At 31.4% G+C, this 13,546-nt stretch overlaps 2 protein-coding genes across 2 annotated transcripts; both read left to right on the forward strand.

Moving 5' to 3' along the window:
• Positions 1-2,779: 2,779 nt before the first annotated feature.
• LOC145594352 (acetylajmalan esterase-like) lies at positions 2,780-5,147 on the forward strand. The gene is made up of 5 exons (XM_081650680.1): positions 2,780-3,251; positions 3,669-3,884; positions 4,321-4,466; positions 4,568-4,841; positions 4,933-5,147. The coding sequence occupies exons 1-5, from the start codon at positions 2,993-2,995 to the stop codon at positions 5,145-5,147; spliced, it is 1,110 nt and encodes a 369-aa protein (XP_081506806.1). The 5' UTR covers positions 2,780-2,992.
• Positions 5,148-9,040: 3,893 nt separating this feature from the next.
• On the forward strand, positions 9,041-11,121 carry LOC145594353 (acetylajmalan esterase-like). The gene is made up of 5 exons (XM_081650681.1): positions 9,041-9,299; positions 9,796-10,011; positions 10,312-10,457; positions 10,546-10,819; positions 10,907-11,121. Exons 1-5 carry the CDS (start codon positions 9,041-9,043, stop codon positions 11,119-11,121), a joined length of 1,110 nt encoding a protein of 369 aa, XP_081506807.1.
• The last annotated feature ends 2,425 nt before the right edge of the window (positions 11,122-13,546 follow it).

A 13,546-nucleotide genomic window follows, 5' to 3' on the forward strand; every position in this document is an offset into this window, starting at 1 on the left:
CTTTCCCTTAAATCCATGATACAATCTTGTTTTTGTATATGATCATCGATTTTCTAGTTTAGCTGGGCAGGTCTCGGTCTAACTCTTTTGATAAGGTTAATATGAATATATGATGTCTTCTGCATTACACTTTTTACCAAGTTAGATGACCTCATAGGTTCTGGATTTGATCTTGTGATGCTCTTGTGGTTTATTTTGTTCGAGTCTGATGTTCTCATATTTTATTGACTTTGTTCAGGTTTGATTGTTATGGTGCTTTATTCATTTGATATGTAGCTTTGTGTAGTAATTCATGTACTCTCTTGCTTACAAACACTATAATAAGGTGCACCAAGAAAATTGAAAAAGTAAACTTTATTAGTACAGGCAGATTTGTTTAATTTGGATTGATGCCGTTTCACTTGGCAGCATGTCTTTATTTGGTGCACCCAATAGGCTCTCTTCTCGTCATCATTCATTGTTCTAGTGTTGTGCTTGCTTATCAATTTAAGAGATTGTTCGATTTATAATGAGGGTCCAAATCGAAGGGGAGTGAAATGATCTTGTATTGGATCTAATGAAAATATGAAATTCATATGTGACAAAGTCACAAAATCTTGGTTGAGAAATTCAACCTTGGTTTCCATATACCATTTAAGGTTGTATTGAAAACCCATTTGGCCGACACAAATTTTTAAACGTGGCTAGTCACATGGTGCCGCCAATTCACATATAAGCAATTAATATAGTATTGAGGTTTATAGTGTTACACCGATGGTTAGATAGGGTTATTTCGGCATATATAGGGTAATGGCATTGGAAAAATTAGGTTATTCTTATCAACAAGCAAAAAATTACTCATTTAATCGTCGAACTATTTTAATTAATTGTTACTTGTATAATTAATTGGGGTTATTCTTATGAGCATATTAAGGTTACCTACCTGATTAATTGAAGTACTCATATTCACAAATAATGATTATTGTAGTTAAGTAAAAAAATGAGACCACACACAAGACTTGGGCCTTGTTTAGTTTAACTAATTTTTACTTATTTCAGAAAAAAGTTCAGATTAGATTACAAAAAAAAAGTTCAGATAAGATCATTGTTTTATGTGTAGTTTCTAATCGCTAAATATCTTTAATTTCGTTATGAAAAAAATTTATTAAAATTACATATTAATAAATATACATTATTACGATTATAATAAGACCCCACTTGTTATATTTTTTTTCTTATAGTTATCTTACACTTAAGGTTAAAGTTTGGTCAAAATAGACAATTAGATCATATCAAACCAGATCAAATCAAATTAAATCAATTCAGATAAGCAAAAATAAGGTAAATCAAACAAGCTCTTACAGTAGTAATTAGTCAAACATATGTCGTTGATAATATTAAAAGAAAAAATAAATCAAAAATCAAAACATTTTTTACTCTGCAAAAACATTTTAATGGGGTTAGGTTCAGAAAAGTTGGGGGCAATTTATCTTTGTAGTAACATTTGTACATTTAAAACCTAGATCTCTAACTACCAGCCTCTCAAGGTAAAGGATTTAGATATCTAAGAAGAGATAGGGTTTACTCGTATAGGGTTTACTACGTAGTACAACATATAATAATCATGTTAAGTTTATTTGATTCGTCTCAATAAGTAGTTTATAAATATCAAATTGTTATTTATTTATTTATTTATTATTATTATTATTATTACTATTATTATTATTATTATTATTATTATTATTTTTCTTTTTTTGGCTAATATACAATTAAAAATTATTATTGGTTAAAATAATACGTGGACAAACGTGCATATACGGCCATTGTGAGGGAATATTTAAGTATCAAGTTTCACACAAATTAAGGCCATGTTCTCTTACGTTGAAATTTAGTTCAGCTCAACTCAGTTCAGTTAAGTTCAGCTCAGCTCCTAATTTCCTTCTCTTATAAAATATTTATTTCAGTTTAGCTCAGTTCAGCTCAATGAGAACAGGCCCCTAAACCTTGATTTTATCTTTATTTTAAACGCATACTAGCTTGTGACCTAATTTAATGCCCCATAACTTCAAAAGTAAGGTAAGACTAAATTAGGATATACAGACATCTAATAAATTGATTATAAGTTGGAATTTGGCCAAATTAAACTCTTGATTAGGAACATGTAGTCTCGACTGGGTTAATTGACACAAAATCGACAAAAGTTAACCGGACATTTTATATAACTTACTAATCTAAGATACTAATAACCCAATCTATTACCAGCTAAATTAAGCCTTTACAAACCCGCGGACTTGGTATTTGATACTCCGTAACTGCAAAATCGTCTGTAGTTGCACTTGAACCATTAACAACTCAAAACTCGACTTATTTCATTTAGACATAATTTGAGACACAATTCAATGAATTCATCCATTAGAACCAATTTTTTCTTTTAAATACTTCATTCATTCTCCATAAGATGACTAATTCATATTTTAGAAAAGTGCAATACATTAATTTAGGAAACATTAATCCTAATATCCTACAAAGTATATACAATAGCAAATTAGCAATGGCTTCCTTATGATGCAAGTTAATTAAAAAAAAAAAACCTTAGTCCTAATTAGTTACTAGTGTCTGCTTACTACGTACAATCTATGGTATTAGAACAATGTTAATTTAGGAAACATTAATCCTAATATCCTACGAAGTATATACAGTAGCAAATTAGCAATGGCTTTTCTTCTGATGCAATTTAGTTAATAAGTAAAACCTTAATCCTAATTAGTTACTCCAATACTCCGGATAATCTAAGAAGTACAACAAGTTAATTTAGGAAATTGTAATCCTAGTAAAACTTAATCTTCTTAGAAAGTTAAGCCGCCTTAACCAAATAACCGACTAGATCATTAATCCTATAAATTCATACACTTCCCCTCTCTATTCCATTATTCACAACACAACCCAAAACAAAAAAAAAAAAAAAAAAAAAAAAAAAAAAAAAAAAAAAAAAATTACGTAGAAACAAGAAACCATGGCTAGCATGAAACTAGTATTCTTCGTTGTTCTTGCTCTTTGTTCTTCCCTTCCTCGCCTCAATGCGCTCCCTCAACAAATACCGAAAGTAGATGCGATTTATCAGTTTGGTGATTCGATATCCGACACCGGTAACCTAATACGTGAATCCCCCATCGGAGAACATACAACCTTTGCAAGACTTCCTTATGGACAGACTTTCTTCCATAAGCCTACTGGTCGTTGCTCCAATGGTCTTCTTATGATCGATTTTATTGGTATGTGTCACTTTGTTAGATTTTTTTTATTATCTTTATGAAATAGTTAATCTTCATATGTTCAATATATACCCGCTTATTTATTTCTCTACTATTTCAAATTAGTTGCAAATTTTTGCACTGTTTATTCTTATTCTAATTAATAAAGTGTTCAAAGAATTGTTGTTGAATTAGTTTTATTGTAAATAATCTAAAATATCATTATTTTTGTATAATTAAACCACTAAAACAGAGAAAGTAAGTTAATTTATGTACATAATTAAGTAGTATGGACTATTATAACTTCTTGACGAACTAGTAAATTAAATTATGTAACACTAGTAATTAAATTTTTTGTGTTGTATAAGTTAGTATGTTAATATATGTATTTAACATTGTAACCTAGTAACTAAATACTTTCTGTTGTATAACTTGCAGCCAAATACTTCAAGTTACCCTTTCTTGATGCGTATCTTAACGAAGCTGGTAACTTCGCTCATGGGGTGAACTTTGCTGTCGCGGGTTCGACGGCTCTTGACTCTTCAACCTTAGCTGCCAAAAACATTACATCGCCGGTCACCCAAAGTTCATTATCTGTTCAGCTTGGTTGGTTTAGATCTCACCTTCAATCACTCTGCCCTAACGACCCAAAAGGTAATTATACTTGCCATCCCATTCTATAATAATTTCTCTGTTTTTTATTAATACAAATAATGTAATGTGAACAACTTTTTTTTTTTTTTTTTCTATTCAAAAAAAAAAAAAAAGGTGTTCACATTACATTATTTGTATTAATATAAAATAGATAATATCACGTACAATATTATTGGACTAAATTGTTCTAATGTAAATTCTCATCAAACTATTAAATAATAGATAATGTCACGTAAAATATTATTGGACATGTTCTAATGTAAATTTTCATCAAACTTTTAAATAAATTTTAGTATTGTACACTAGTGACTACCATCATAATATTTTTATAGTAGTTGTTTGAAATATGGCTAGCATAGTATTTTAATTATTTTGAAGGAAATTAACGATTAAGATTATAGTTACTTATTATTCTTATTCTTATGTATGTTTGCAGATTGTAAGACTAAACTTGCAAACGCGTTGTTTATCATTGAAACTGGAGGGAACGACTTTAACTACGCCTTTTTTGGAAGAAAAACAATGGAAGAAGTGCAACAAATGGTGGATCAAGTGATTCAAGCCATTACTAATGCTGTAAAGGTTTGTTTTTCTAACGTATTATTAATTAGATTTTTTAAATTGTTCATAAAATAATTATGAATTACTAATTACATACAATTGTTACATATATAATAACGCAGGATGTTATTAATCTTGGTGCCACTAAAGTTGTAGTTCCCGGCAACTTTGCAATTGGTTGTATGCCTATTTATCTCAGCACTTTCAAGGCCAATGACTCAAATATGTATGATGAACTCCATTGTTTAAAGGGTTTGAACGGATTCGCAACGTTTCAAAACGATCGATTACAAGTAGCTCTTAAGGAGCTTCAAGGACAGTATCCAAACGTTGCAATTGTCTATGCTGATTACTTCAACGCATTGAAGGGACTCATTCAAAATGCTGCTTCACATGGTTAGTTTTTGTCAATTTTTAATACGAAGTATTTGATTATATTCTTTTGCTTAGAATAAGTACTAATACATGTACTTATCGATAAATGCAGGATTTGAAGAGAATGATGTACAAAAGACATGTTGTGGAATTGGTGACAACGAGTATAACTTTAACCTTACTCGGATGTGTGGAAACAATGGAGTACCAGTTTGTCGCGATCCCTCTAAGCTAGTGAGTTGGGATGGAGTTCATATGACTCAGCACGCCTACAGAGTCATGGCCAAAGACCTATTCAAGCAAATTGTTGAAGGCATCTCCACTTAAGCTTAATTCTTTTTTAGAGAAGAGAGAAAGAGACTTAAGTTTAATTCTTAATCTTTATTAAAGTGTATTATTTACTACTAAGATACATGTTGAAGCTATGTATTAATTTTAATGTATTGTTTCATTGTTTGATACATACCTTTGATAAACTCCTTTTCGATATTTAGGTATTCTTCTTATAATAATATTAATACAGATTACATGTAATTTTTTTCCATATTTTTTATTTACAAAATGTATTATGCGGGTATATTACACAGTTTCCCTAATCATTAAAATAAAATAATGAGAAAAGGTTTTACTATTTCTTTGGTAAATTGTTCATGTTGTTGGATACAAATCTAGAATTCTAAAAAGAAATTTCAATATTTTTTCGAATGGAAAAGTTGTAATACATTAATGTTCAAAAAGAAAAAAAAAAAAAATGTAGTTTAAGGAAGCACAAGAAGAAACACATTATAAAAAACAATAAAACATATAATACCTCTTTTTCTCAACAAGTTTATGGTAACAACGTTCATAGTTGTCATTAGTTTCGTAAGGACTAAGGAGTACATTTTTTTTATGGGATTATAGAGTATGTTTTATCACGAACTCTTAAACAAGGAGAATGGACAACAAATATTGAACAACTAGGGTGTAAAACTTAATGAATTAATGATCAAGAGTGAGCCTAGTCGCCTAGTATGTCTCGTATCAATAAAAATCACCTACTGCCAGTACGTTGTACGTAGTATTATTTTTTATTGACAAGGTTCGTTATTCTCTTTACAAGAAAAATACATTCCTTTTTTTTTTTTTTTTGAATAAAGAAAAAATTACATTCCTAAAGTATTGCTTTCTGATTTTTGAACAAAAATTGTATTTAAGTTAATGTTCTAATAAATTATAAAATTTCATTATAAATTTAAGACATATTATAGAAACTAGGAAGTATATGATATATAGGATTAATGATATATATATATATATATATATATATATATATATATATATATATATATATATATATGCATGTCCGAATATCGATTTTTTGAACACAATTGTATTTTAGGTTATGATCATTCATAAAAAATTGTTTCGCTGTTGTCAAAAAAAAAAAAAAAAATAATAATAATAATCATAATAATAAAAAATAAAAGTGAGGTTTCAAAAAAAAAAAAAAAAGTAAAATCTACAATGCAACTATCTAAGTAGAATGCATCAAATACTGTGTTGTTTATGTACTTCATATCACCAGCACCAAATTCACATGTTTCATGCTTGCATCTTGCAGCTAAACAATCAAAAATTCGTTGGGACTTAGGGCCTGTTCTCTTACGTTGAAATTCAGTTGAGTTCAGTTCAGTTCAGCTCAATTCAGTTCAGTTCAGCTCCTAATTTCCTTCTCTTATAAAATATTCATTTCAGTTCAGTTCAGTTCAGCTGAGTTCAGTTCAGTTCAGTTCAGCTAAGTTTAGTTCAGTTCAGTTCAACTGAGTTCAGTCAATGAGAACAGGCCCTTAGTGCATGTTCTCTTCATATTATTTTCAGTTCAATTCTTGATTTCCTTCTCTCATACTCCCTCCGTGATTTTTTTTATTGTTACAGTTTGACCGGCATATAGTTTTAGGCAATTTAATTGACATAAATAAAGTAAGAGCTAAGTGCCTAAGTGGGGTAGTTGGAGTATTAAAAAATTGTAAAAGAAATATAGTCGGGTAAATAGTCTATTTAAAAGTAATGAATGTAAGAGGAAATATATAATAAAAAAAATAGTAATGGGTTTGGATGGGGACCATGAGAGGAGAGAGATATAATATTTTAATGTAGCTTTTTGCCAAAAAAAGAAAGTATAATTAAAACACCGCCAAATTTGATAAGTGTAACACTTATTAAAACACGGAGGGAGTAAAATATTCAGTTCAATTCATTTCAGCTCAATTCAGTCAATTATAGACCCTTAGACTAAGTTCATTAACTAAATGACTAGTACTTCATACTTTCATAGTTTAACTTCATACTTTCATAGTTTAACTTCATAATTTCAGGTCTCCAATTTGGATTTAAGTACTTATTCCGGACTTGATAGAAAAACCGGAGTGAATGTTTTCTTATATTATGGACTGGAGACTGGACCTAAATTAATCGATCCATTCTATTTTTAAGTTGGTTTGTATAATTTAAATTTTTTTCAAATTTGGGTTTATTATTAGGAAATTTTGATTTTTAACACCACAAAAAATCGAAAAAATGGTTTTTAACACTACAAAAAAAAAAAAAAAAACTTTTATTTTAACACCACAAAATTTCACAAAAATTGGATTTTACCACCACTTAACGGCTACCATCCAAAATTCCGTTAAGTGGGGTCCAATTGTGCCACGTGTCGACATATTATTAGTTTATGAAAAAAAAAGAAAAAAAAACAAAAAAAAAACAAAAACCCTAAACTAACCCAACCACCCCAGCCCAACCGTCGGAAGCGCGGCGCCACCTCCGCCTCACTATTCCCCTCTCTTTCTCAGTCCAAAGCCACCGGAAAAGCCTCTCCTTCCCTTTCCCCCACCCCAAAATCGACAATCACACCCCCAACGGCCACAATCTAAGGTCTTTTGAATTTCAAACAACCAAAAAACAGCCCTTAAATGGCCACTTACGAGCGAAAATCGGCCAATTTCGGCCCTTAACCGACCATTTCATCCCTTAGGGCCTGTTCATATTTACTGAACTGAGCTGAACTGAACTGAACTGAACTGATTGGAGCTGAACTGAACTGATTGGAACTGAACTGAACTGAACTGATTGGAACTGAACTGAACTGAACTGAACTGAACTGAATTAAGCTGAAATGAATATTTTATGTGAGAGGGAAATTAAGAGCTGAACTGAAATTAAGTAAATATGAACAGGCCCTTAATCGGCCAAATTCGACCACTGGCGGCCGTTTTCGATCGCCAATTTCATGGTGTTTGAAAAATGGCAGCCGTTCAAGGTGGTCTTTGGGAGGGTTTATCGATTTTGGGGTAGGGAATTAAAGGAGGGAGGGGATTTACCGGTGGTCTGGGGCTGGGAACGGGGCTGCCGAAGTGAGTTAATTGCGGCGGCAGCCTACCGGAGGTGGGGTGGCTGGGGTAGTTTTATGGTTTTCTTTTTTTTATTTATTTTTTTTATTATATTAGACCAATAATATGCTGACACGTAGGCATTGTGGCCCCACTAACGGTTTTCATCCCTAAATGAGTTAAGTGGTGGTACAATCCAATTTTTGTAAAATTTTGTGGTGTTAAAATAAAAGTTTTTTTTTTTTTTTTTTTTTGTAGTGTTAAAAACCATTTTTTTTCGTTTTTTTGTGGTGTTAAAAATCAAAATTAGCAATATTATTATTATTTTTTGAATATATGGGTTTATTAAATTAAATCTAGTAAAACTAGAGTTATTACGGAGTAGAACAATTTTAGGAAACATTAATCCTAATATCATGCGAATTATATACAAAAGCAAATTAGCAATAGTTTTGCTTATGATGCAAGTTAACTGTACTAGTAAAACCTTATAATCCTAATTAGCTACTCCGTATCATCTAAAAAATTAGTACAATTTGTTAATTTAGGAAACATTAATCCTAATATCCTACGAATTATATACAATAGCTGATTATTAGCAATAATTTTTTATGCAAGTTAATTAGTACAACCTCAATCCTATTAGTTACTCCGGATAATCTAAGAATTAGTACAACACGTTAATTTAGGAAATTTTATTCCTAGTAGAACTTAATCTTCTTAGAAAGTTAAGCCGCCTAAACCAAAAAACCGACTAGATCACTAAGCCTATAAATTCATATTCACTTCCCCTCTCTATTCCATTCACAACACAACCAAAAAAAAAAAGTACGTAGAAGCAAGAAAACTATGGCTTCCATGAAATTAGTACTCTTTGTTGTTCTTGCTCTTTGTTCTTCCCTTCCTCGCCTCAATGCACTCCCTCAACAAATACCGAAAGTAGATGTGATCTATCAGTTTAGTGATTCGATATCTGATACCGGTAACCTAGTACGTGAATCTCCCATTGGAGAACATACAACCTTTGCAAGACTTCCTTATGGACAAACTTTCTTCCATAAGCCAACCGGTCGTTGCTCCAATGGTCTTCTTATGATCGATTTTATTGGTATGTATCACTTGCTTGTTAGACTTTCTAATTAATCATCTTTATGTTGAATTGTTAATTTTATAAAATTTATATATATTCGCTTTATTTTGTTCTCCATTATTTCAAAATATTTGCAACGATTTTTGCACTATTTGTTTTATATTTTGTATTCTTTGATCATAGGTTAAACTAATAACGTATATAAAGAATTGTTGTTGAATTAGTTTTATTTTGTACGAAGTATACTTTTAAAGTATCGTCAGTTTTGTATGATTTAAATCACTAATTTAAAACCGGTGCTAAAAAAACTATTACAATTATACATAATTAAGTACTCTGTAGAATGGACTTTTTTTTTTTGGTGCAACGTAGTATGGACTTGTATAACTAGTCAACTAATTTATGTAACCCTAGTACTTTCTTTCTTTTCTTTTTTTTTTTTTTTTGGTATAAGTCAGTATAATATATGTATATAACCCTAGTAACTAATTTTGTTGTGTTGTATAACTTGCAGCCAAATACTTCAAGTTACCCTTTCTTGATGCGTATCTTAATGAAGCTGGCAACTTCGCTCATGGTGTGAACTTTGCTGTCGCGGGTTCAACGGCTCTAGACTCTTCAACCTTAGCTGCTAAAAATATTACATCGCCGGTCACCCAAAGTTCATTATCCGTTCAACTTGGTTGGTTTAGGTCTCACCTTCAATCACTCTGCCCTAACGACCCAAAAGGTACTTATACTTCCCATCTTATTCTATACTAATTAAATTATTGTACTAATACAAAAAAGATGATTTATTACATCAAAAAAAAAAAAAAAAAGATGATATATATCACGCAAAATATTATTGGACTTGTTTAAATATAAATTCTCATGAAACTATCAAATAAATTTTAGTATTATATATTAATGAAAATTTATATTAGTTGTTTGAAATATGACTATCATTATGTTTTAATGATCATGAAGGATTTTATTAACGATCAAGATTATAGTTACTTATCATTCTTATTCATATATGTGTATGCAGATTGTAAGACTAAACTTGCAAACGCATTGTTTATCATTGAAACCGGAGGGAACGACTTTAACTACGCTTTTTTTGGAAGAAAAACAATGGAAGAAGTGCAACAAATGGTGGATCAAGTAATTCAAGCCATTATTAACTCTGTGAAGGTTTGTTTTTCTAACGTATTATTAATTACAGTTTTTAGATTGTTCATAAAATAATTATGGATTACTAATTACATACATAATAATGCAGGATGTTATTAATCTTGGTGCCACTAAAGTTGTAGTTCCTGGCAACTTTGCAATTGGTTGTATGCCAATTTATCTAAGCACTTTCAAGGTGAATGACTCGAATATGTATGATGAACTCCATTGTTTAAAGGGTTTGAACGAATTCGCAACGTTTCAAAATGATCGATTACAAGAAGTTCTAAAGGAGCTTCAAGGACAGTATCCAAACGTTGCAATCGTGTATGCTGATTATTTCAACGCATTGAAGGGACTCATTCAAAATGCTGCTTCACATGGTTAGTTTTTATCGATTTTTAATACGAAGTATTTGATTATATTCTTTTGTTTGGAGTAAGTACTAATACATGTATCGATATATGCAGGGTTTGAAAAGAATGATGTACAAAAGACATGTTGTGGAATTGGTGACAACGAGTATAACTTTAACCTTACTCGAATGTGTGGAAACAATGGAGTACCAGTTTGTCGCGATCCCTCTAAACTAGTGAGCTGGGATGGAGTTCACATGACTCAACACGCCTACAGAGTCATGGCCAAAGACCTATTCAAGCAAATTGTTCAAGGCATCTCCACTTAAGTATAATTCTTTTCTAGAGAAGAGAGAAAGAGATTTATGTTTAATTCTCAATCTTTATTAAAGTGTATTATTTACTACTAAGATACGTGTTGAACCTATATATTACTCCGTAATTTGTATGTATTGTTTCATTGTTGATACATACCTTTGATAAACTCCTTTTCGGTATTTAAGTATTTTTCTTATAGTAATATTAATACAGATTACTCTTTCCATGTTTTTTATTTACAAAATGTATTATGCGAATATATTACACAGTTTTCCTAATCATTAAAATAAAATAATGAAAAAAGGTTTTACTATCTCTTTGATAAATGTTGTTTCAATGAATACTACAAGAAGGGGGGGTTGAATTGTAGTATGAGAAATTAGCTAAACTTTTTGCGGAATTAAAACTAAGTAAGCTAAAGGAACAGAAAGATAAAATGAAGGAACAAAAGTGCAAGAGAGATTTTTACGTGGAAAACTCCTTGGCCCTAATCAAGGAGAAAAACCACGACCACTTGGGATTTTAGGAAAAGAATCTTCACTAGAATAGGGCAGAAAATCCTATTACAAACTAAAGACTCTTACTTCAAGTTCCTCAACAAACTTGAAGCCCCGAGGAACAAGTCACCCAACTTGTTACTCCTTCTCTTCTCTTTCTCTCTTCTCACTTCTCTCTGCTCTTTCTCTTCTCTTTCTCTTCTCTTTCTCACTTCTCTTTCTCACAATACAGAAGTTCACTCAAACTTCCCCATTCCCCAAATTACAACTCAAAAGAAAGAAATTAACTCTAGTATAAGAACATTAAGAACACTCAAACGGACTTGTATGGAATTGGACTCTTAACTCGAATAAAAGATTAAAACTTATGTGAGCAAGGGTTAATTTTTCCAACTGAAATCAAGAGTTATTTATAGTTCATAAAACACGTTTGGAAAAACTCAATTGTGCAGTAATTCCATCACGCCATTACTCATACCCACTAACAAGTTCATGTCCCTAAAATTAAGGAACCATGAACTCCTCAATGTGCAAGACCATGACTGTTTAAGATCATGGGAGAGTAGAGCGTAAGTTTTGGAAAACGTGAAGATTTTATTTTGTTAAAGTATTTTCCGAAAATCAGAAAAAGAAAAGAAAATAAAATCTTTTTAATTTAAGAAAAAGATAGAATTTAAATTGCAACAGTTTTCCTAAAATTAAGCATGCACAATATTCTATCCTAAGACCAATTCCATACTGAATTTTCGAGTGTAACTAACTTTCTTATACTTACATAAATCCTAAAATATGTAAAATATTTAGTCTTCATGTTTCTCTGACGAAGCTTCTACTCCGAGGCTTCTGTTCCTTGGAAGGAACTTCTCTTCTCTGATGATGCTTCTTCTCTGAAGCTTCTGTTCCCTGAGGGAACCTTCTCTTCTCAAGTCTTCATTTCTGAAGCGCCAGTTCCTGTGAGGGAACTCTTCTTTTTGGATAACTTTGTTTCTGGCCTTCCTGTTCCTCATGGTATCTTTGCTTCGACACTCAATTCTCCTAGTCTTTGCACTGATCACACACTTAAACAATCAAGCCTTTATTAGTATGTAAGTAAGTGAGGTTGTGTCATCATCAAAATCATTAAGTCCAACAATAAATTGTTCATGTTGTTGGATATAATCTAGAATTCTAAAAAGAAATTTCAATATTTTTTCGAATGGAAAATTATACTTAATGTTCAAATTTGTATGCCAGCAAACATTATAGTCAAACATTATAGTCCTTTGACTTGGTTTTCAGGCATTGACTTGCACGTGAGAAGCACGTGTTCCGGTGACTTCCCCCTTTTCCCAATTTACCCTCAATATCTCCAATTTAACTTCCTCTCTCCTCCCTCTTCTCCAACAAAGTCCCAATTATTCACCATTGATGAAGAAATCTCCATTTTTAAGCATGAACTGTTGCAATTAACCTAATTTCGAGTAGGGTAAGTTGTTATAATTACTGAATTTCTTGTAAATTATGTTGGGTTTTTTCGTATTTTCATAAATTAGGGTTTGTAATTGAAAATTAGGGTTCTTCGTTTTTTCCCACAAATGATGAAATTAGGAGTAATTTCGAGAGGACAATTAATGAACACCAATGTGGTCTTTAATTCTTTTTTTTTTTTTTTTTTTTTGTATGTGCTTTCTCTATTTGGCTTCAATGAAAGAAGGGGATGAAGAGGTGAAGTGGGGTTTTTGGGTGGATAGGGCTGAATGAAAAGGGGTGGAATTTTCATGGGAGCAAATTAAACTTATTGGGTGAAATGGTGTTGGTGAGAGTAGTAGTGAATTAGTGGTGGTGGTGAGGTGGCGGCGGTGAGGTGGTGACGGTGAGGGAAAAGAGAAAAAAAAATTAAAGGAAGAAGATCACGTGACCCACACGTGCAAAGTCAACGCCGGGAAACTGAGTCAAACAC

The sequence above is a fragment of the Chenopodium album genome, chromosome 19 (genome assembly GCF_948465745.1).
Source record: "Chenopodium album chromosome 19, dcCheAlbu1.1, whole genome shotgun sequence".
Taxonomy (NCBI): Eukaryota; Viridiplantae; Streptophyta; class Magnoliopsida; order Caryophyllales; family Amaranthaceae; genus Chenopodium; species Chenopodium album.